The sequence below is a fragment of the Perca flavescens genome, chromosome 15 (assembly GCF_004354835.1).
Source record: "Perca flavescens isolate YP-PL-M2 chromosome 15, PFLA_1.0, whole genome shotgun sequence".
In the NCBI taxonomy this organism is placed as follows: Eukaryota; Metazoa; Chordata; class Actinopteri; order Perciformes; family Percidae; genus Perca; species Perca flavescens.
This window is the reverse complement of record NC_041345.1, coordinates 15513389-15534742: the sequence shown is the minus strand read 5'-3', so window position 1 is coordinate 15534742 and position 21354 is coordinate 15513389. Positions and strand designations below refer to the sequence as shown.

General features: G+C 40.5%; 1 protein-coding gene across 2 annotated transcripts in view; it reads right to left on the bottom strand.

The window, feature by feature from the left end:
- Positions 1-3241: 3241 nt before the first annotated feature.
- Positions 3242-21354, bottom strand: part of pde4a (phosphodiesterase 4A, cAMP-specific) — a 49386-nt gene continuing 31273 nt past the window's right edge. For both annotated transcript variants that reach the window (XM_028598676.1, XM_028598677.1), the window contains exons 5-15: positions 20867-20916; positions 17574-17686; positions 12382-12475; positions 12120-12283; positions 11347-11445; positions 11084-11248; positions 10831-10930; positions 7863-8017; positions 7621-7743; positions 4330-4512; positions 3242-4117 (exon numbers count right to left, since the gene is read on the bottom strand). In XM_028598676.1, coding sequence (XP_028454477.1) covers positions 3599-4117; positions 4330-4512; positions 7621-7743; positions 7863-8017; positions 10831-10930; positions 11084-11248; positions 11347-11445; positions 12120-12283; positions 12382-12475; positions 17574-17686; positions 20867-20916 — 1765 coding nt within the window. In that variant the 3' untranslated portion in view covers positions 3242-3598. The remainder of the gene's footprint in view (positions 4118-4329; positions 4513-7620; positions 7744-7862; positions 8018-10830; positions 10931-11083; positions 11249-11346; positions 11446-12119; positions 12284-12381; positions 12476-17573; positions 17687-20866; positions 20917-21354) is intronic.

Sequence of the window (21354 nt, the reverse complement as noted above, 5' to 3'; positions counted from 1 at the left end):
AATACATAACAAGTATAATGCTGACACTTGATTTGTAACAACCCACCTAACAGTGGACAAGCATACAAGGAAACTGTAATAACCGCAAACATGACAACTGTATTGCATTTAATTTAAAAATCTTACTTTATTTGTATTTTTAACACACTTTACAGTACCGAACAGTGAAATAAAAGAAAAATATACTGATATACTATAATATTGTTTTGTATATAGATGTTTGCTTATTAAATGCATTTATTCACAAAATGAAACCTCAGCTCTGTTAAGAGGAAAAACCTTTCATAAAAATAATATAAAAAATAACTTGGACACATTTTACACATTACAGCAAGATCATTTACAAATATTACAATCATTTCATGTTGTTTTTTCCCTTGAATAATCTTTCTTACTCGTGAATAAACACATGAATTAAAGCCCAGAGAGTTATTCACAGAGGGAGTCAGTCTGCGACAAAGTGACCTGACAGCAACCCAGATGGGGACCAAAGTTACTAACAAATTGAGGTGGTGGTAGTACTAGAGATGGCCAAGTTAGATAAGGACACATTTATTTCCTTTGAACATGTCACATCCTATGTGACTACATCAGCTTACATTTGACTTTATCAGTCAAATTAGTTCAATCTCACATTGACTGTTAATAGAGAATGACAAGTTTGTTTGATTATGTCTCTGGAAAGGGGTTAACATTGACTACTGCACAATGACGGTTTGTGATTTGGCCCAATGGAATATAATCAACAGGTGACTGCCAATGACCAAACCACCAGCACAGACTGTACACTACCTGAAACACACTGTCTGTCTTAAAACCTGGTGAAATAAAGTGCTGGTACAAATATAGTGGATTTTAACAATAGATGTGGACAATTAAAAAAATGTCAGCACAAGTGAGCGAAAACATAACCAGAAAATGAAAAGGTGATGATGTGGCCTGCAGTGTTTTAGTGGTTCAATTAACAACCTTAAGTGGTTATTTGTCAACCATTATGACTTGGATAAATTTATAATTTACAATCCAATATTACAATATATACAAGAATGATAATGTTTATAGCTATATCATCATCAACACGTGATTCATTTTCCAGACCATCCACCAGAATGATATAAAAATAAACTGTACACAAACTGTTCAAAGAAAACACTACCTATGGTTTTCTGTTCATCATTTAAAAAGAATGGCAGCAATCAATTGAATAATTTTCTTTTAAGAAACAATTGCTACAGTATCGTGTTTGTATGGCAAGTAAATATTAACGTTTTTATAGCTTATGACATAACAAGAAGCCACAAAAACAAAGCAACATATTTAAAGTAAAATGCCGATGCAAATGGGAATCTTTTATTTAAATCACTGTAATAGTAATCCTGGATTCCCATTCCACAAGATGAAAGCCTGTGTGGTGGCCCGGCAGCTCTGCTCCATCCTGCAACAGAGCAGGTCAAACACACAGGCTTGTGTTGCACCGAGCTGTGGTGTCTTCAGATAAGCTCAGTTACTGACCTGCAGAAACTTGCTCTTACCCTTCAAAAGAACCACACTCATGTTGTTTTTAACAATTTTTTTACCCTGTGAAAAACAAACACCTAAACAAACTGTGAACTATTTAAGCTGTGCTGATCGAATCCTGAACAGCATTCAACAACATGTGGTGATGCCAGTGAGGGACCTGTGACACATATGACAACATCTTTAGCATATACCCTCTGTTTCTGTTTCTCACTCGCTTACTCATGACCACACAATAAGCCACGCAAACAAATACACGCATCAACTCCATCATGTCAACAAATCAATATCTGGTCAGATTCAAACAAAGGACATCCATATTCATTCTCTTAACTCCCATTCTTACTTCCTCTGCATGCCTCCAGGTAGCTATAAGATAGTCCTTTTTCCGTCCTGATTAAAAAACAACACATTCTTTATGTTGGTCCGAGCACAGCAACAACATAATAACTAATTGGCAGCAATGTTTCCCTTTTACCCTCCAAATGCAATGCTGGATACATCGTGTATAGACACACTGATACTCACAGAAATAAGCATACAGACGTGATATAAATATACTAGGATATCTATTATATATCTTATAAATCTACATACTGGCAAGTATGTATCCTGCATCTGACATTAAGGCAAAAAAGCATCAAACATAACAAGGATGAATAGGGACTGCCAGACCACCTTAAGTCACGCTTCTTTCTACTGACATTCTGCCACTCTGATTTTCTTATTCATCTATGTTCCTTAAAATCGCTTCACCCACTGAAGTTTCTCATCGTTTACTTTGGTGAGAATCATTGTTCATGAGGAGACATAACCACACAGTGCAAGTGGGTGTGAGATGGCGAGTGGAAATTTGTTCTGCTGATAAAATAATGATGTGTCCCTTCAACATTTTTAGCAACTGTTAAATAGAAAATAGGCAAAACTTATGCTTCAAAGCATTACATGGCTTATTCTCAGAAAGTTTCAAAAAAGCATTCTAATAAGAAAAAACATAAGCTGGAAAGAGTCCACTGGTGGTTGTGGTGGTGGTGGTAGTGATTGCTCTGCATCTACAGTTCTGAGTTATTAGATTACCAGAAGAGCAACAAAGGAAGACTTACAGCTTAAAACATATCACCACAGTAACTGTACGTATGAGATACACACCACAATACCATGAACAGTAAAGAGAGACAATCAAAAATTATAACAAAATCAGACACTCCTGTACCACAATGCATTGCTTCACGACAGCTCCATTCAGGAAGCTGGTGTTTCAGAAAGGCACAGAGCCATCTTGCACCAGTAGCACTCTCCTCGTAAAGGGAAAAGGGGTAAGGGACCTGGCGGCCCCTTCGTCGCAGCATCTTATTTTCCTTCATTATCTTCCTCTCTCCTCCTCCAACTCTGTGGATGTTCTTATTTTTCTTTCCGACAGAAATGGAAAAAAAAAAAGTCACTCGGATGTGTAGCTTTTCTGAGGAGAACAATTTCTGTTGAGGTTCTAAGAAACATGAATTACTAATACTGACAGAACACAAGTTAATACTCCATTAAGAGATGGCTTTTTCCAAAGAGATTCATTACTGGTCAATGTCCTCATATACATGCACACATACAAACATACTGTGTGTGTGTGTGTGTGTGTGTGTGTGTGTGTGTGTGTGTGTGTGTGTGTGTGTGTGTGTGTGTGTGTGTGTGTGTGTGTGTGTGTGTGTGTGTGTGTGTGTGTGTGTGTCACTTTCTGTGTGTTTGTGTGTCACTTTCTGTGTGTTTGTGTGTCACTTTATGTGTGTTTGTGTGTGTGCATCCAGTCTCAGAGTGCTACGCTTTCTGCAGTTGCCCATCATTCATGCTCTCCTAAATTCCTCTTAAGTCTAAAGTTTGTTGTGGAATCAGTCGGAGGACTTGTCACCACTCCAAATCTACAGTTGCTGTGTAATTACCTTCTCTTTAAGCGATTTTAATTTATTCCCTTTTTGAAAAATATATTTAAAGGTCTGTATTGTCATTGCAGTCTTATTTGTTCTTGGTTTGGCCATTGAAAGGATGAACAAGATAATGTGTGCAAGTGAAGAGGGAGATACAAGAGCAAAACTCATGTATCTTCAGCTTGTGAAGAAGAGTCTTCCTCTTCCTCTACAGGACTTGTGTCAGAAAGTCTCTCCTTTTCAGATCTCACCTCTAACTGAGCTTTCAGCTCCTCCTCCTGCTCCTCCTCCACCTCCTCTTCCTCCATTGCCACCTCATCTTCCTCTTCTATTATGTCCTCATTTTCCTCCTCTACCATTATGTCTTCCTCTTCCTCTTTTTTACCCTCCTCTTCTTCCCCCTGACTGCAGTCCTGTGCCACATGGTTCAGCGTAGGCTTGTCTCCCTCATCTCCCTGTTCTCTCTGAGAGCTTTCTTCGAGGGTGAGCTGAAACTGAAACTTGTCCATGCAGGCATTTAGATCCTTATCCTGACATACAGGAGGTGGCGAGGGGCTCTGTGGGATAGTGCTCTGGTACCAGTCCCTGTTGTCCTCCAGAGTGTCCAAGATGTCCTGGGCATCAGGGTGCACAAGGTCCCCCCATGTCTCCCACAGCGGGTGGACAATATAGTCAATAAAGCCCACCTGCATCCAGAAAGAAAGTATGATGGACATAATTTAAATCACAGTGGTGTAATTTCCCGACAAATCAGCATTAAAAATGTATGAGGATGACTGCTGTGATCAGAGATGACAGATTACTCTGCACTATGCTTATCACCCTTCTTAAAGCACTAACACACAGTTATGCACAGAATCATATTCATGCATTGTATATTTCAGGGCTGGTTATTTACCTGGCTCTTTTCCACAGATGCAGTGTGTTTGTCGCACATGGGACTGATCTCCATCCCTCGCTCTCTCTCCTTATCTCCCTGCCTGAAGAACTCCTCCATGATTCTTTCCGTCCATTGTCGATACACAGCCAGAGGTTTCGTGGGATTGCTCAGGTCAGCACAATGCACCATATTCCTCAACACCTGCACAAACACACAGGCACATGTCACACACTATATTATGTACATGCAAAGTTTTAAGCACTGAATTTAGATGCATATAGATCATCTTTCAACAAATGTTTTAGCAGCTGAAAGGAGGTGGTGCACAAGCAGCTTTCTAATTATCCTCTTTCATTGTGACTTTATTCTCAATTCCTTTGCTCTTCTATTAATTGCTAGTACAACTCCGAAATCTTGTCCCCCTGCTTATAAACCTGGAAAGCTTTATCAACTTGTATCCTCCATCTACACCTGCTCCTCCCTTTTCCATTTCCTTTTGCAAAGATTTGTTTTTATTGGAAGATGCTCAGTTTACAGTGGAATTGCAATATGTAAGACACATACACATTTCCATTTGTGCATGCCCTTTTTCCATTTCTGCTCACGATTTTGTTACCTACTTACAGTAAGTATGTATATCATTTAAAATGCTCCACTTATTAGTGTATTCAGTCTGGCTTAACTTCATTGGCCCCGCTTTCACCTGGTATTCAAATTTGATATGGTTGTCCGGATCACAAGTGAACAGTGTGAAGTACAGGTGAAATGACACATTGAGGACGCATTGAGATCCGATCACTCAAACCACATTCGGAGGTGGTACAAACCACATGTGTCCACATTCGTGAAAACGGGTATGTGTCCTCGGCCACATTAAGGACCGCCTATTCAACTGTGAGCGGAACTACGTACTCATTCAAAGTACTTCTCATGTCACAGAAACCACTGAGAGTGAATCATGTGTTCCGGTGCAGCCTGCTCTTATATCCCTGGCTGTCTGGAGCTCTGTGCCCCACAGTTGCTTGGAAAAGGCAGCCTCTGGTACACAATAACCTTATTTTAGTTTCATAAAACGTCCTCAAATTCACTAATATGTAAGATATCACTACAAACATTCCTGCTCTTGTGTTGTCTCCTTTTGTTATTTATTAGTCTCACATTGCCAGACCTATCTCCACAGCACTGTTTAGAGTAAGCTGGCGAACTGAGTGGTCAAAACAATGGCTGTGAAACGGTTTCATTTCCTATAAATTCCTTACAATAAAACTATTTAAATGCGTTTATTAATCAGCAGTAACGAGAACTTTAGTTAGAGCTGAACACACTGAGCCTTTTAAAAACCTATTTCTCTCCTGCACATGTCCCGCCGTTCGTCAGTAGATATCCTTATGTTGGCACACGGACAGCGGTTTTTCATTAATATTAGTCATTGCACTTTTCTAATTAATGATTTATGTGAGAGTAACAACTGACATTAAAACCAGGTCAAAACAGGCCTATTCTTTCCTCTTCCTACCAAAAGGTGCAGAAGCTTTTATGTTTTAGCACAGCAACTCTATCTGCACTATTAACCCCATCCTCCTCACTCCCTCTTTTAATGTCAATCATCAATTCTTTTGTGACATTTGGTTGTGTGCCTTCAAGTCATCTATATCCAATGGTCATGAAGAATTCTTGAATCCATCTAATATCAAAAACTTTCAAACTAGTGTTGTTTCTTTAACTAACAAACTAGTGTTGTTTGTTTAATAATTTCCAAAACTCTTGAATAAAAGAATTGTCATAGAAACAAAAGTTGTACCCCAATCAGTCAGGATTCAAACTGGCATACTAAACCAACATTGCACTCCTCCATGTTTCTGAGTTTCCTCCTGACCTCAGTTTAGAGGACAACAGCAACCTCCTCCTTAGAACTCTTATGCCGCTTAGTAACTCTTACCTACTTACTCGACTCTACTCTACTCAACTCACTCACTTATTTTAGTACTTTGGTTGAGGTTCCAAGGGAGCAGAGCCGATACAAGAACGGCATTTTCACGTAGCGAAGCTGTGACTATCAGCTGAGAATCCCGCTTACACTGAGGGAGTACTGATGGAGTACTATCTGCAGTGGAAAACAAAAACAAAAGTACCTGGTACTAACAAAAGTGAGTTGAGTCAACAGAGCCATACCATGTAATGAAAACACAGCTATACAGACACTGGGATCGCTGGGCATGTTTCTCTTCCTGCCTTTCCATGGTCCTCTCAATGAAAACCCAGATTCACTGTATCACAAATATTTGACACAAATCAGGTCAAATATATTCACACATGCCGGGCTGTCATCAACCAGTCCATTAAGAGATTACCTTTCTGTAAAACCTTGCCGCGCACTGGAGTTCTCTGTCATTGACAGCATAAAGTAATACCTACTTCATCCGTCAAACGCTTAACGGTCCCATGGCATGAAAATGTCACTTAATGAGGTTTTTTAACATTAATATGCGTTCCCCCAGCCTGCCTATGGTCCCCCAGTGGCTAGAAATGGCGGTAGGTGTAAACCGAGCCCTGGGTATCCTACCTTGCCTTTGAGAAAATGAAAGCACAGATGGGCCGATCTGGAATCTTGCTCTTTATGAGGTCATAAGGAGCAAGGTTACCTCCCCTTTCTCTGCTTTGCCCGCCCAGAGAATTTGGCCTACCCATGAGAGAGAGACATCATGGATTTCAAACGAGCAAAGTGGCAGTTGGTCAAGGCCATGCCCCCACCCTTTACCTTGCCCCCCCTCTCCTCCTCAATAGCTACAGACACAGAAATGGCACATACTAAAGAAAGCTGAATTTCAGGAAAGAGACTTCAGATACAATATTAGGGGACCACTAAGGTCTATATAAAAGCATCCAAAGAGCACCATGTCATGGGACCTTTAAGCACAATCCTCGATAACCAGATCCTACAGATGTCAATCAGTGGTGCATCTTATGGCTCTACCTCTTACAATGCCCAAGCTACTATAACATACTTTAAAAGAAGAGACTACATAACCTTTCTTAAGCCTGCTCCATGTTGTCTTAACTATCAACAAACATTACCAGCACTGGAAACATGGAGAAAATACAAAAAAGCCCAGACAGACAAATCACAGTTCTGGTGATGTCCATGTACACAGTGCTACGTCTTCATGCCATGACATTTTAAGGAAATTAAGGAAAGGAATTAACTGTCAATGCTTCAGTAAATGCTAAGTTATTTTGTAACAGGCTCAGAACATCTGCTAAATTGTTAATTGAAGTTTCTTGTAAATGAACTGGAAGATGACATCTCACCTGTATCCGGTCAGTGTAATGGTCGAGCAGCAGTACTCCAGAACTTGTTACTTTCTTGGTTTCCACCATAGTCTTAAGGTCTGCCAGCAAACTCATGTGTTTAGACATATCTGTTGCCAAAACCTGGGAAGAAAATTCATATGAATGCATTAGAGAACACCACAGAACGATGGAGAATAGAAAGGTGGTAGGAGACAAGTGAGATCTTCATGATACAGAATGAGTGTGTTGACAACACTTACCATATCAATTACAAGTTTCCTTAGGCTCTGTCGCTGCCTCTTGCTAAGGTTCTGGAAGATGTCACAGTTGTCCTCATGAAGCAGCTTGAAGCCCACAGCTAGGTGATGGTTCTCCAACACAGACTCATCGTTGTACATCAGAGCTAGCTCGGAGTCTGAAGAAAGCACCATACAACACATACAAGTTAAAAACACAGACTGTGGTGGCATTATGTCAAAATGTACAACAGCTTAGTTGATTTAAGGAAAAAGCACAGTGCAAATAAAGCTTTAGGTACAAATATCTCCATTTAGAACAACTAAAAGCACACAATGTAAAGACTAAACAGATTAATGTACTAAAAACAACAAGCAAACTGAGGATGACTGCAGTACCAAAGGTAAAAAATATAGGATAATTTCAACTAAAGTGAGTGTATTATACACAACAGAAACATAACTTAAATAACTACATAGACTAAATCTATGTCTCTAAATGTATTTCCCAATCCTTTACAGCATAATGATAAGTAATAATTTGATTTAGAAGACAAATACATTTTATCATGAGGAAACTGAAACAAAAACTGACATCATATTTAAAATAAGAGTTTAAAAACAATATTTAAAGGGGTGATAGAATGCAAAACCGATTTTACCTTGTCATAGTTGAATAACGACAGTTCGTGGGTAAATAGGACATACATAGAAGCTCAAAATCCCATTGACACCCCTTTACTATGAAAATCTCATATTTTGAAACTGCCTCTGAAAACGGGCGAATCTCAACAAAGCTGGAAGCTTACGTAAGCATCTCAAGACCTGAACCTTTGTCACGCCCATGGGTGTATTAAGAGAACGGTCACGCCCCAACATTTACATACTACTACACAACTGACCTGAGATCAGGTAGTCTTCTGAATCTAGGTCGCGCAGATCTCTGCTATTCCATTACAAAATTCACTTCTGAAACTTTTTCATGCAAGAAATCAACCATGTAAAGCTCAAATATGGGCCGTTTTACGAAAATTGATGGCTAATTGCAAATTTTGTCCGAATGTGTGTCGGAGTTCAGCAGCCGGTGCTGCCTGGGTTGCTACATCGCCGCATCCTTCACAGACCCCGGCCTGCTGTGAGCTTGATTGAGCTCTGTCACGGCCGGGAGCCCGGTGCTCAATACCTGCGCAAACTCACCCTTTTCTGGGTGACTGGACTACCAAACGCCGCTGCCCTGACAGAGCTCCAGGGCCTGCAGCTCACTGTTCTCCCTCCCCTCTTCCTGCTAAATGGTCGGCCGGTGAGTGACTGAGAGCGCGGTCAGCGAGCTTGTTACACCTGCAATCTCTTACCACAGGTTCCAGTTAATCTTATAATGGATATATGTGTTGAGTTATTTAAACAAACAATCGGGGAAATAAACGCCTCTTGTCCGCGCGTCTCATCGATAGAGTCGCGGTGAGCTGGAGTCCATCAATGAGAGCTAGCTAGCCTCCTCCTAACACCTCTGACATTCACAAAAGTGCATTCAATTGAAATCCGAAATCGGACAAGTGTTAGCTAAGCTTTGTAAGACCTTGGGGTATATGTTACATAAGTGGTGTGACGAAATTCAAACTGTAAATATACTATAGTTATGTCGAAAGAGTAGCTAGCTAGCTGCAATTGTTTCCCATTGTATTGAATGGGACATATAGCTAGCTAGCTGCTCGTCCTAACACGTTCATAAAAATGCCTTAAAATCAAATCGGACACAACGGTTAGCTTTATAAGACATTGGGGTATATGTTATATAAGTGGCGTGACGAAATTCAAACCGTAAATATATTATAGTTATGCCGACAGCCAGCCGCGGAGCCCCAGTAGTGCAGTATCCACAAAGGGTGACTTTGCCCTGGGTATGGAGCCCAGCAGGCTGCCGCTTTCTCGTCAGACTGTGTGGAGCTCCTAAAGTCCGACACGTCTTACCAAATTTTCAATTAGCCATCAATTTTCGTAAAACGGCCCATATTTGAGCTTTATATAGTAGATTTCTTGCATAAAAAAGTCTCAGAAGTGAATTTGGTAACGAAACATTGCAGTGTCTGGAATATGAGATTCCAGCTCATCTAAATATTCATGAGCATACCATATTTGGAAGAAAAGCTCTTGTTACAAATAGGGCCACAACACAGGGATGCATAAGGGCCAATAAAATATCAACCAGGCCATTTTCACCCCAACCAATGTTACATACCCCATTAGGAGACCATAAGGAACAGTGTGAAATTATACCCTATATAATCATTCTATCACCCCTTTAAGACAAACCTTTACTGGATCGAAAGAAATTGAATACCGGGTATTATCAGAATAGCTGACCTAGGAAAGTGACCTTTTGGTGATTATTTTCATTGTCGATTAATCTGTCAATTATTTTCTCGATTAATCGATAAGTTGCCTGGTCTATAAAATGTCAGAAAATGGTGAATCATACCGATCAGTGTTTTCAAAGCCCAATATGACATCTTCAAATGTCTTTTTTTGTCCACAACTCAAAGATATTCAGTTTACTGTCATAGGGAAGTGCAGAAACTAGAAAAATATTCACATTTAAGAAGATGGAATCAGAGAATTTCTGAAACCAGTTAATCAATTATCAAAATAGATGGCGATTCATTTAATAGTCGATTAATCTTTGCAGCTCTAGGGGCCTCATCTAATTCTTAAATATTGGATCTTAGCTACGTGCTTCATGATCTTTCTAAAATCAGAGACTTTCACAAAGTTGGCAAATGACGAGACCTGTCATTAGTACACTGGTTCTTCCTCCCTTTGTTGGAACTTACTAGTTTTGGTCATATACAACACGTATCAGGGGTATTCAATCCTGAACCAAAAGTAGCTTTTTGTTTGTCCTTGCCATCATGATTGTTTTTCCCAATGTATTTTATATATTTTTTTATAATTCATATATGTTTGTGTGTCATATCTTAATCTCATTTCAACTCACTTGTGTTTATGAGGAATTGGTTGGACACTCCTGGATGGTCCACATCGTGGATTGCAGCGGCAAATAACGCAGCTAGTATCTCTAAATCAGTGAACACAGCCTGTCAGAGAAATAAGAGAGAAAAATAAGCAGTTAATGCTGTTTACAAATGCCTATGACTACTATATTCTGTATAAATGGCCTGGTATTTCTAAAAGTCTGTGCATGTGAAGTTAGATGTGTATTGGCAGTATTGACAAGTAGAGGTATTTACATCTAAAGCCGGTGTGGATAGCAGTACATGAGTAGACTGAGTGACATCTGCAGCGTGGAGGCTGTTGTGGTAGGCCACATTGGCATGGTAGTGGTCCTCCAGGGTCATCACATAGGTGACAAATGTATCCACAGGGATCCGAAAGGTCTTCAGTAGATCTCTTTCCTACAGCCACAGGGATCATCATAGTCACAGATAAGTAATGCTACATGATAAATTATATAATCCATTTTTAGTTAAAGTTCAGTCTTCCTGTCTCTCACCTGGAAGATGGCAAACATTATGCAGCTGAGGGGTCGGTTATTAGAGAACTCTGCCACACTAAAGATATTAAGGCCCCATATGTTCAAGTCGTTCAATTCCTAAAGGCACAACAGACCACATTAACACACATCAGTACCACAATCTAGCAATTTTCCATCTAAATCCACCCATAAAGGTGCAAAGATACAACAGTTGTGTGTTCTTTAGATTAGATTACAATTAGGTTGCATGAAACTTGCAACATGTTTTGAGGCAACATGTCTTTGTGATGCCATTGGTGATGCCACTTCAAAACATTTTTCCACAATGAGAAATAAAAAAGCACTTGCACTGACTCTGATGGACCAATGCCAAAAAGATTTTTTAAGTTGTGGAAACATTTGCTGCTTTTAAATTCCTTTGCAGTTGTGATATCACATCATGTGCATTTTCCCTTTAACTGTTCATATAATCAGGTATACAGATGGTCAAAGAAGAAAGCTACGGAAATGTGAATTGAAATGCATGTGTGCATAACAAATTATATTTACATAAAGAGGTAGAATATGTAGAGAAGAGTGACAGGAAATACATGTCTGTTTTCCTTCTTTTGTGTTCTTTTGTTATCTCCTGTGTGGTTTTGTTTGTGCGTGTCTATGCAATAACTAGCTTCTTAGCTGCTTTTTCATTCATCCATCCATTTAGTTCGGTGCAGATCTTTATGATCACACAGCAGCATAAAAACATAAATCATGAACACAATAAAAACACAGTAAGATAATGATGTATTTACCCTGGCTAACGCATCCTCGTGTTCAGTCTTCACGCCGAATCGAGGCATGGTGGAGTTTGAAAGGCTGGAACTGTGTGTAAGCTTCTTCACACCGCTGATGTGACACATGGGTTTCTCCCTCTCCCTCAAAGTCGGGGATGGGATCTCCACCTCGTTCTGCTTATCTGGGAGGGGGGGGTTCAGAGTCAGAGGTCAGCCAGGATGGGTCAAAGCTATAAAGGACTTGCTATCGAGGTTGGTCACAAATGGATGTTTTCTTTACCTAGAAAGGTAGTGGAGATGTATTCTGACACCTGGTTCCCTGAGCGACTCATCTCTGACAAATGGGACAGCTCCCTGTTCAACATCCTCTTGAACTGAGGGGAGGAAAGACAGACACAGGAAGTGAGTGATTTGAACAGTACAAAGTAGAAGAAAGGTTTACTGACATATCCAACAATATAGAGACTTGCAGACTGGTAAACCCTCAGAATTATTACCATTGACCTTATAGATTCCATTTGTACCGACACATTCCAACAAAGCATTCCTCTGAGTCCAATATTAAAAAATAAATGATCACCCTCATTCTGGCTTAATTCACTAAAGGGTGAGAAAATCAATGATGAATCATGCCTCCTCTTTTTGAGAACATACTGTTCAAAACCCCAATATCAGTGTGCTTGCATTTTGATTGCCATGTATTTATATGCTGTAGCAATGTGGCATTTTAATACGTATTCTTCTCCAGACATATACAGTGGCAATCATGAACAACTTGTCTGCAGGCACAATAAACGAATACATTGTCGCTGCAGACAGAAAATACTGAATATTCTCTCAGCTTGAGCATGTGATTATTTTATTTCTATAGATAAAGGTGGTGTTTGGAGGCTTGATAGTTACCTGTTGCACAAGTCATGTGAAGGTACAAGGTACGATACGGACAAGACCCCTTTGGTCTGTGTCCTACCGACTGATCTTTCACACCTAACAGTCTCCATGGCAACCAAAGTGGTTGCCGTGGCAACTGCCTCCTCACCAAGGTCACCCCTTAGTTCCTCTGCTGTCTTCCTCTCCACGCCTCTCTGTTCCTTAAATCTTCTCCCCCCCTCCCTCTCCAGGTAAACAACGCTCCACTACTGCCCTTGAGTCCCAAAACCCTCCTTTATCACAGGCTCCACTTTGCCTTCCTGCCATTTCCCACAAGCATTCCCTCCATCTTTCACTCTTTCCCTCTCAGTTATCTCTCTTTTTCCATCCATCCCACCCAGCCTTGCGCTCATTACATGATAGGCCAAGCAAATAGGTATACTCTGACAGCAAAATCATTGAAGCAGTTGGGGAGAATCAGTCACCAGGAGCTAAGGAAGCAAGTCAAGCCCTGTGGCACACTTAGGCAACAGGCTCAGCCCAAACCTCCTCCTCTCTTTCTCGCTTTCTCTCGTTCTTTCCTTCCCTAATGCTGTACTGCTGAGTCATAGCTGCCAACCAACACTTCCACAGTGCCAGTCCGAGTGCCAGGACAAACAACACTCTTCTGACACTGACTAATGAAGCAAACATGCAAACACTGCACAGACATGACCACCAATACACACACACACACACACTTATACACTCGCATATGTGAGGGACCCAGGAGGGCTTTATTTTTTCTTACCATACATGATTAAGAATAACAATAACCAAATAACACATGCGCTAAATGTGACCCTTCTCTGAACTAAAACCTGTACCATTTATTTACTTTATCAGCAGAGAAGAAACTCATGTATCCTAATGTGCCCAATGTCTTTCAACAAATCATAATCTTTTTTATGTATGTAACATGTTGGCACACCTGAGGACAAAAGAAATATCTACTGAGTTTTGAAACAATAAGAATTGTCCTTCACTGACAATACGCTTGGCTTCCTTGAGGTCTGTAATGAGGCCAGCCTCAGGGTAGCAGGAGAGAGACACAGAGGGATGTGGGACGCAGGTGTGGAGGATGGAAATGGACATTATGTGACACTGCATTATACCTGCAGTAAAGACGGCTAGACTACTTATCACAAAGTCCCAAAGCTATTTCTAAGATTTGAAGCAGCTCGGTGTATTCTCACAGGACAGCAGTGTAGACCAGATATAGAAGGATGAAGAATGAGAGTGAAATTGTCTTTTTGTTTACAATGCTGCTGCAATGTAGGAACACTGAGCAGAGTTATTAAACTTTCTGCCTTCATCCCTGTTCCCCTTCAGTGGATCATGTATAAAATATGTACAGGAACATACTGCCTTACAGTTACTCACAAAGCCATTGTCAGACCCACAAAACCTTCCTTCACCACATAAATTCAGTATATAATGTCCCCATGTAGCACCGTGTAAGATCCTATATAAACACATAAAATTCTCACATTTTAAAACCATAACTGCTGGTTTAAAAAAAGACATAAGAGCATGGAGTAAACAAATAGAGTTGTTAATGCATGCTTAGATGTAACAACTTGAAGAGTTCACAGCATCTATCCAAGATGGCCACTGCCAGGCCTCGTTTGCCCTCTGCAAGCTCTCCGAGCCCTACCTGGTCCCACCAGCCGATGAGCCAGGGCCTGGAGCAGGTCTCACAGAACAGGTCCACGAAGGGCGTCCTGCGCTCCGCCGCCGCCCCACTCCCCTCCAGAACCCCTCCAGCAGCCGCACCAAGATCCAGCTCTGCCCCTGCCCTCCCCTGCAGGGGGCTGTAGCTGGAGGAGCGGGGCAGCCTGTAGCCCCCTGGTACAGGTGAGGGACAGGGGGATAGCACTGGCTCAATGGCCTCTACCACACCCATGTTGAGGGTGACAGGGGGTTTGGGCCGATGGCACAGGCAGGATGTGCGGTAGTGGAGTGGAGTAGGGGCACTGCGGGTGCCCCAGTGGCATGAGGGCGTCGTCAGGTTTTGTGAGGAGATGCCACAGCCAGTCAAGCCGGGACACTCCAGAGTGACGGCTGCCCCGAGAGGGGTCGAAGGAAGGGGGGAAGGGGGTGAGGGTAGGGGCTGCTGGTGCAGACTGTCTTTGCCTACATGCAGTACCCCAAAGCAGGCCCCCCGGTCAGTCCAGAGTCAGGCTCCAGCCTCAGTGTGGTCCGAAGATGAGGGTCCCCCTGATGGTCAGACCAGGAGCCCCCTGGATCCAGCTGCTGTAGAGACTACATCTCATCCCATTTGCTGAGCAGACTGACCCAAATCTACAGTCACTGCAGGGTAGAGGTGGATGGGAGCCGAAAGAGGGAAGATGGAGGGGAAAAGAGAGGGAGCGAGGGACTGTCTGAAGGGCACAGAGAAGAGTCGATGGAGGAGATCAGTGGGAATGGGAGAGAGATGTAAACAAAAAAATGATGTTGCGAGAGCTAAGCCTCTTGACAAACAGTAATAAAAGATTTAGATGCTGGAGGGGAGAGAGATTGGAGTGATTACGACGGCAGGACGGAAAGATGACCATAGAAGCGAATGATGGAGGTAAAGGGTAAGGATGACAGCAGGAACATCGGGGAAGGAATAAGGGAGAAACAAATGCAACAGACAGACAAAAGCAAGAGAAAAACAAGGATGGAGAGGATGAGAGAGGGAGAGAGAGAAAGAGACAGAGAGGGATGCAGGCAGGCCTGAAGCTGACGGCCAGACTGAAGAATCACACCAGAGCTGTGGTCTGGAAAAACAGGCTCCCTCTCCCTGCGTCGACTGCCCCTCCCCCACGGTACAGATCCAGAGGCCCGGCCCAGTCCTACCAGTGCATCAGCCCGCCTGTGCCGTCTCCCACAGATCCCAGCAACACGCAGTCAGTCCACAGTCAGTCAGGCTGCCTCCTGATAGCTCCGTATCCCAGTCCCCTGCTCTGTGTCAATCCATGCCTCAGCTGGCCAAATTGCCAGAGGTCTAATCCTGCCGCTTTGGGCTGCTGTTCCTCCTCCAATGCTCTGCCTCTTGCGCCATTTCCCTGGATGCTGTAGACAGCTCTCGCAAGCTAATCAGGCAGTGTGGCTGCAGGCGCATGCATGTGTGTGTGTGTCTGTGCTTGCTTCTGCTCTCAGCCTGAGTGCGCATGTGCGACAAGGCAGCATGTACGTCTGTCGAAAATATGTGTGTGTGCAAGGCTGTGAGTAAGAGTGAGAGACTGAGTGGGAATATTCATGTGTACCTCCATGTTGGCACAGTGCGGAGGATTTCTGTGACTTAGTTGCAGCTCTGAAAAGGCAGGAACATATTCACAGAGACTCTGTTTACCCCAGGAAACTGTATGTGCACACACTCTAAGCACTCTCCTGGTATCTCTCCCTCAGTCCTTTCATCATAAGCCTGACTGATTCTAAACATTAAGAACCTTGCCATTCATTAATAGTGATGTGCAACATGGGAGAGAATATCTGGAATGAAACAAACCATGTACACGATGCTGTCTCTTTAAGACAGAACACTATTAAAGGAGCATCACCTCCATTTCATTGGTTCTTGCCTAAACCACATGGCTTGTGGTCAGAGTGGCAAGCCAATGACTAAAAGGGAAGGGCAGACCCTGCTGCTGTTCGATAGCAACCCATAGCCAAGGTTACAGCAGAGACATCAGCATCAGGGCCCATTCCCCCTCCCTCTCATGTCCTCCATACCCACAGACTGTCATCCTCCCTTCCCTCAATCTTTTCCTCTGCCCCCGTGCCCCCACAAATACAAATGCACACCTAAGAAGTCTGCATACATCGAGCATGTAGCTGTGGTAATGCAAATTGCACATCAACATTTTATGCAACCTGGCTGCAGTTGTAAACACAAAAGCTTAACTAGATATAATCAGTGTGTTTAGTCTAACAAATGCCATAAAGCCCAGAGATGCTTGAATTCATTTAATTATTTATCAATACAATTACAACCACTGGATTGCAAATAAACCCAGGAAACAAATATTTTCAAGAATTACTACTTCTAATGAACACCGCTTTCCAAATTGAAGCAATCAACAGTAGAAAAAGCAGCTTGATTACTTCAACAGCTGATAAGTTCCAAACAATATTTGAGGAAAATGTATGAAGGTTCAGTGTGACAGGTGTTAGGGGGAGGCTGGACAAGCCAGATGAAGGATTTTACAACCAAATGCAGTGTTCTTAAAAGTATTTTTAAGGAGTTAGTTTTACAAACTACTCCTGCACATTGTTGTTGTTGTTGTTGTTGTTTTCAATTCATTTTAATAATTGACCTTGGTGGAGCTGCATTGTTTGTATTTATTTGTAGAATGGAAGCTTGAACAGAAGGTTAGCCATAATGGTTTTTGTACACTGAGTGATACAGCTGCAATTCAATAGTAATCAGTTCTCATGAAGTGATTTAATGTCCTCGTGAACCATGAAATACACAGTTTATACGTTGTTCCTCAAAAAGCTTGGCACCATACTGAGTTAACGTTGAGGCCGATGGACAGTGAAAGTGAACATGTTTGTGTGTGGACAGGTGTGCACCTTGTTGGAGGCCATCTCGCTGACTGAGCGGTGGGTCTGAATGGTCTCCAGCTGGTCCAGACACCAGTCCAGTTCCTCCAGAGTCTCCCGAGCCATCTGCTGGTATGTCTCCTCTGGGGAGGACAGACAATATACAAACAGTGATGACCTGATAGAGTATCCTCTATTTAAAATGACCTGTGGCTGTAGCTCAGTAAGTTTGTTGACACAAATGATAGAAAGTGTATGCATTTACTTGCTTCAACTAGTAATCCATATGTGTACAAATAACACTTGACAACAACTGAATCAAAGTTATTTGTGTTTTCTGATGCGGTCACATTGTTTTTTAATCAGTATGTTTGTAAACAGAGTAAAACAGGTCAATATTTTAAATTATGATCAGCTGAACAGCTGATTCCAAACATATCACTCTAAACTTGATTGACAGCTCTTAAATATATGTATTCCCATTAGAAAACAATCATAGGTTATTTGTGTTTCATAGGCTGTAGAAATTATTTCATATCAGTAATATGTATTAACACAGTAAAGTGGGCCTATATTTCTTTTTTAAGAAAGTTTTTGGGCATTTTAGGCCTTCATTTGACAGGACAGCTGAAGACATGAAAGGGGAGAAAGAGGGGGAATGACATGCAGCAGCGTCGAGGAGTAAACCTCTATATATGGGCACTCGTTCTACCAACTGAGCTATCTGGGCAACTGAGTGGGCCTATATTTTAATTATGATTAGCTGAGTTACATAAAAAGTTCATGTCATTTTAATTTACATACAAAATTAGATGACTAACTAAAGTTTTTCATGAATTCTGATATATATATATATATATATATATATATATATATATATATATATATATATATATATATATATATATGAAAATATCAGAAATATTTATAAACTGATTTATTTCTGATTCTTGAAACTTTGGTGAAAACATGTCCCACTAAGAAAAGTGCCAATTCTGTTGGAAATTAATAACATTTTCATGAATAAAAAGAATCAAGGTTATAATCAGGGGGTCCTTTGCACATATGTAAGGTTCTTTTATAGTTTTATTTTAAATTTGTATTAATTTAATGATTATTTGCTGGCCCATTGCCTACAAAATCAGTTTTCCTCGGATAGGAGATAATCATTTCAACTTGATTAAAAAAACATAAAGTAATAATTGAATTGAATAATATCTTTACCACATGAAATAGTACATTGTAATATGTTTTAAAAACTACAAACAGTGAGTTTTTAACAATATTTACTATTATTTTGTGGTTGCTCAAAATGTGTCCCACATATTCGTCACCACCGTCAGATATTTATAAAAAGCAATAAAGTCAGGCAACTAAAAGGTCAACTACATTCCTGAGGACCCCATTTTCAAACCTTCTGCTCTACTGCATGCTTCAAGATCAATCAAGTTCCCTTAAATTTGCTATTTTCTCTTAAACTTGTTCATATTTTTGGACACTGCTACTGTCGCCACCAAAACATGTCAACACCGTCTCTTTTGTATAAAAAATATTAGATTAGATTATGACATAAATGTATACTTTTTAAGAAGAGGTCTGAAGTAGCTAGCAATAGAGGGGAAACAAGATGGCTAATGTGAACAACTCATATGTGATATCCTCACAGCTGTGGTTCGGCCTTGAGGCTGCGTCCGAACCACAGCCATGAGCCTGTATTTATTGTGATCAACAATTATATTCTAGCCTCCGTTAAGGACTATTTGGAGGTTTTTGTCACCACCGTCAGACTGTACGTCACAAAAAACCTTACGGTGGTGATGTCTGACGGTGGTGACAAAAACCTACTCTTTCACATGATATGCATGCTCAGGATTGTTATTTTTTTAACCCAATAGTTAAATGAAGTTGTTAAGCAAGAAGCCATCTTGTGTGGTATACATTTTGGAATTGTATGTTGTTATGAGGCCACGGTCACCAGATTAGTGTCACCACCATCAGTTCTAAAGTCCCCACCGTCAGAGGGAGTTTTATTTGTTTTAAATGAATATGCTTACAATATGTTTCTTCAGTGCTGTTGAGTTATTAAAGTAAAAGTCTCTTTTAATACAAATATATGTTTGTTAAATAAAAAAACATTACTTTTTTCTATTTAGGCTTAAAGTAAACGTTGTATGATGTTGGATCTTTTAAAGGAGTAAATGTGAAACAGTATAAAAAATGAACAAAAGTGAATATTTAACATTTAACAGCATATCTGTGTACTACAGATGTCAGATAATGATTTAAAAACTCTAAATACATATTATACCAAATAAATAAAACCTATGCTTTTTATTGTGTCTGACGGTGTTGACAAAAACAAAGTAATAACTGAAAAAACATCTATTTTATGAAAAAAATACAAAATGAGGAGGTTGCACCAGTACATTGCTGAACAGCCAACACTTTGGTCTATAATGATATACCTTCAGATTTTGTAATTTAACTAACTTTTTATTTTCAAAATCAAAACCTGTTTTATCCAAATTCTCAAAGAATCAGTGTTCTGCTTCCTAAATACTCACAAAACTGTAGAATGCTCCCTTTAAATTTCAATTAATTTGTTTTTAAACTTTATTAACAGAAAACACTGTACATTTGTGGGAATAGCATCCAGGCAAGAAAGATGTACATGTTTTCTGAACACTGATTGCACTTTGTATAAACACAGTAAAACAGGGCTAAATTTGAAATTCAGATTTCAGAAATCAGCTTAGTAACACAATATATAGTATGTATACACACATACATCTATTGGACAGATTCTGTGATTGTGCCTCTAATATTAATTGTTTAGTTAAAACTATATGCAAATTGTCAGACATGTTATAGTCGAAGCATCAAATTCTGCAGTGTAAATTAAAAGAGTTTGTGGTCTTGCAATGCTGCTTGCCCAACATTTTTACAACTGCATACAAGGTAAAGGGGATTGTACAGTGAAAATGAAGCTTTGCATTCATGTCCTTTATACATCTAGAAGTAAAAAGGGATTAAAGTCTCTCAGCATCAGCTTTGGGTATTTCATAACACACATATCTTTAGTAGCTTTAGCATCATTTGTTGAGTAATTTAAGATCTATACAATCTCATTAAATGTAGCCTATGCAGCACAGCTAATTAAAAAATCAGCCATAATAGCCACATGATGTTCTGTAGTGTTCCGCAGTAATTTTCATTACTGATGATGCATTCTAGGAGTGTTGGAGCCTTAGTGTGTCCATACAGCTGTGTAAGGGCACCGTGGGACTCTTTGGACTGAGAGTTTTAATTAGCTGACAACATACCAGAGAGTGTAGCTTGGGGAACAGTGGGTTGGCTTGTCACTGGTGACCTCCTGTGGACAAACACATCATTACATCAAAGTGAGAACCACACGCTGCTGCCACCTGCTGGGGTTCAACACACGTCCAGCATCACAGGATAAGGCAACAAAAGGCTTGGCTCACAGAGGGGTATACATATTTTTATGTACAGTATGTTATTCATTTATATGCCCCTAAAAAGGGACCAATGGAGGAGTGCATGTCGAGATTAAAATGTCTTTGAATATTGAATAAAACTGCAATGTGGGAATCGTTTAAATTGCATAAAAATATCCTTGTTTCATTTAAAATATTCAAGTATCCAAAAATATTCAAAGACAAAGCCTTAGCTCTGCTCTCCTTTCAAGAAGCCTTCGTGGTTTCATAATTGTGTAGTGAGGGAGGCATTTTCAGGGCACAACACTGAATAATTATAGATGCTGATAATTTTGTGGTGCATTGCTTTATAT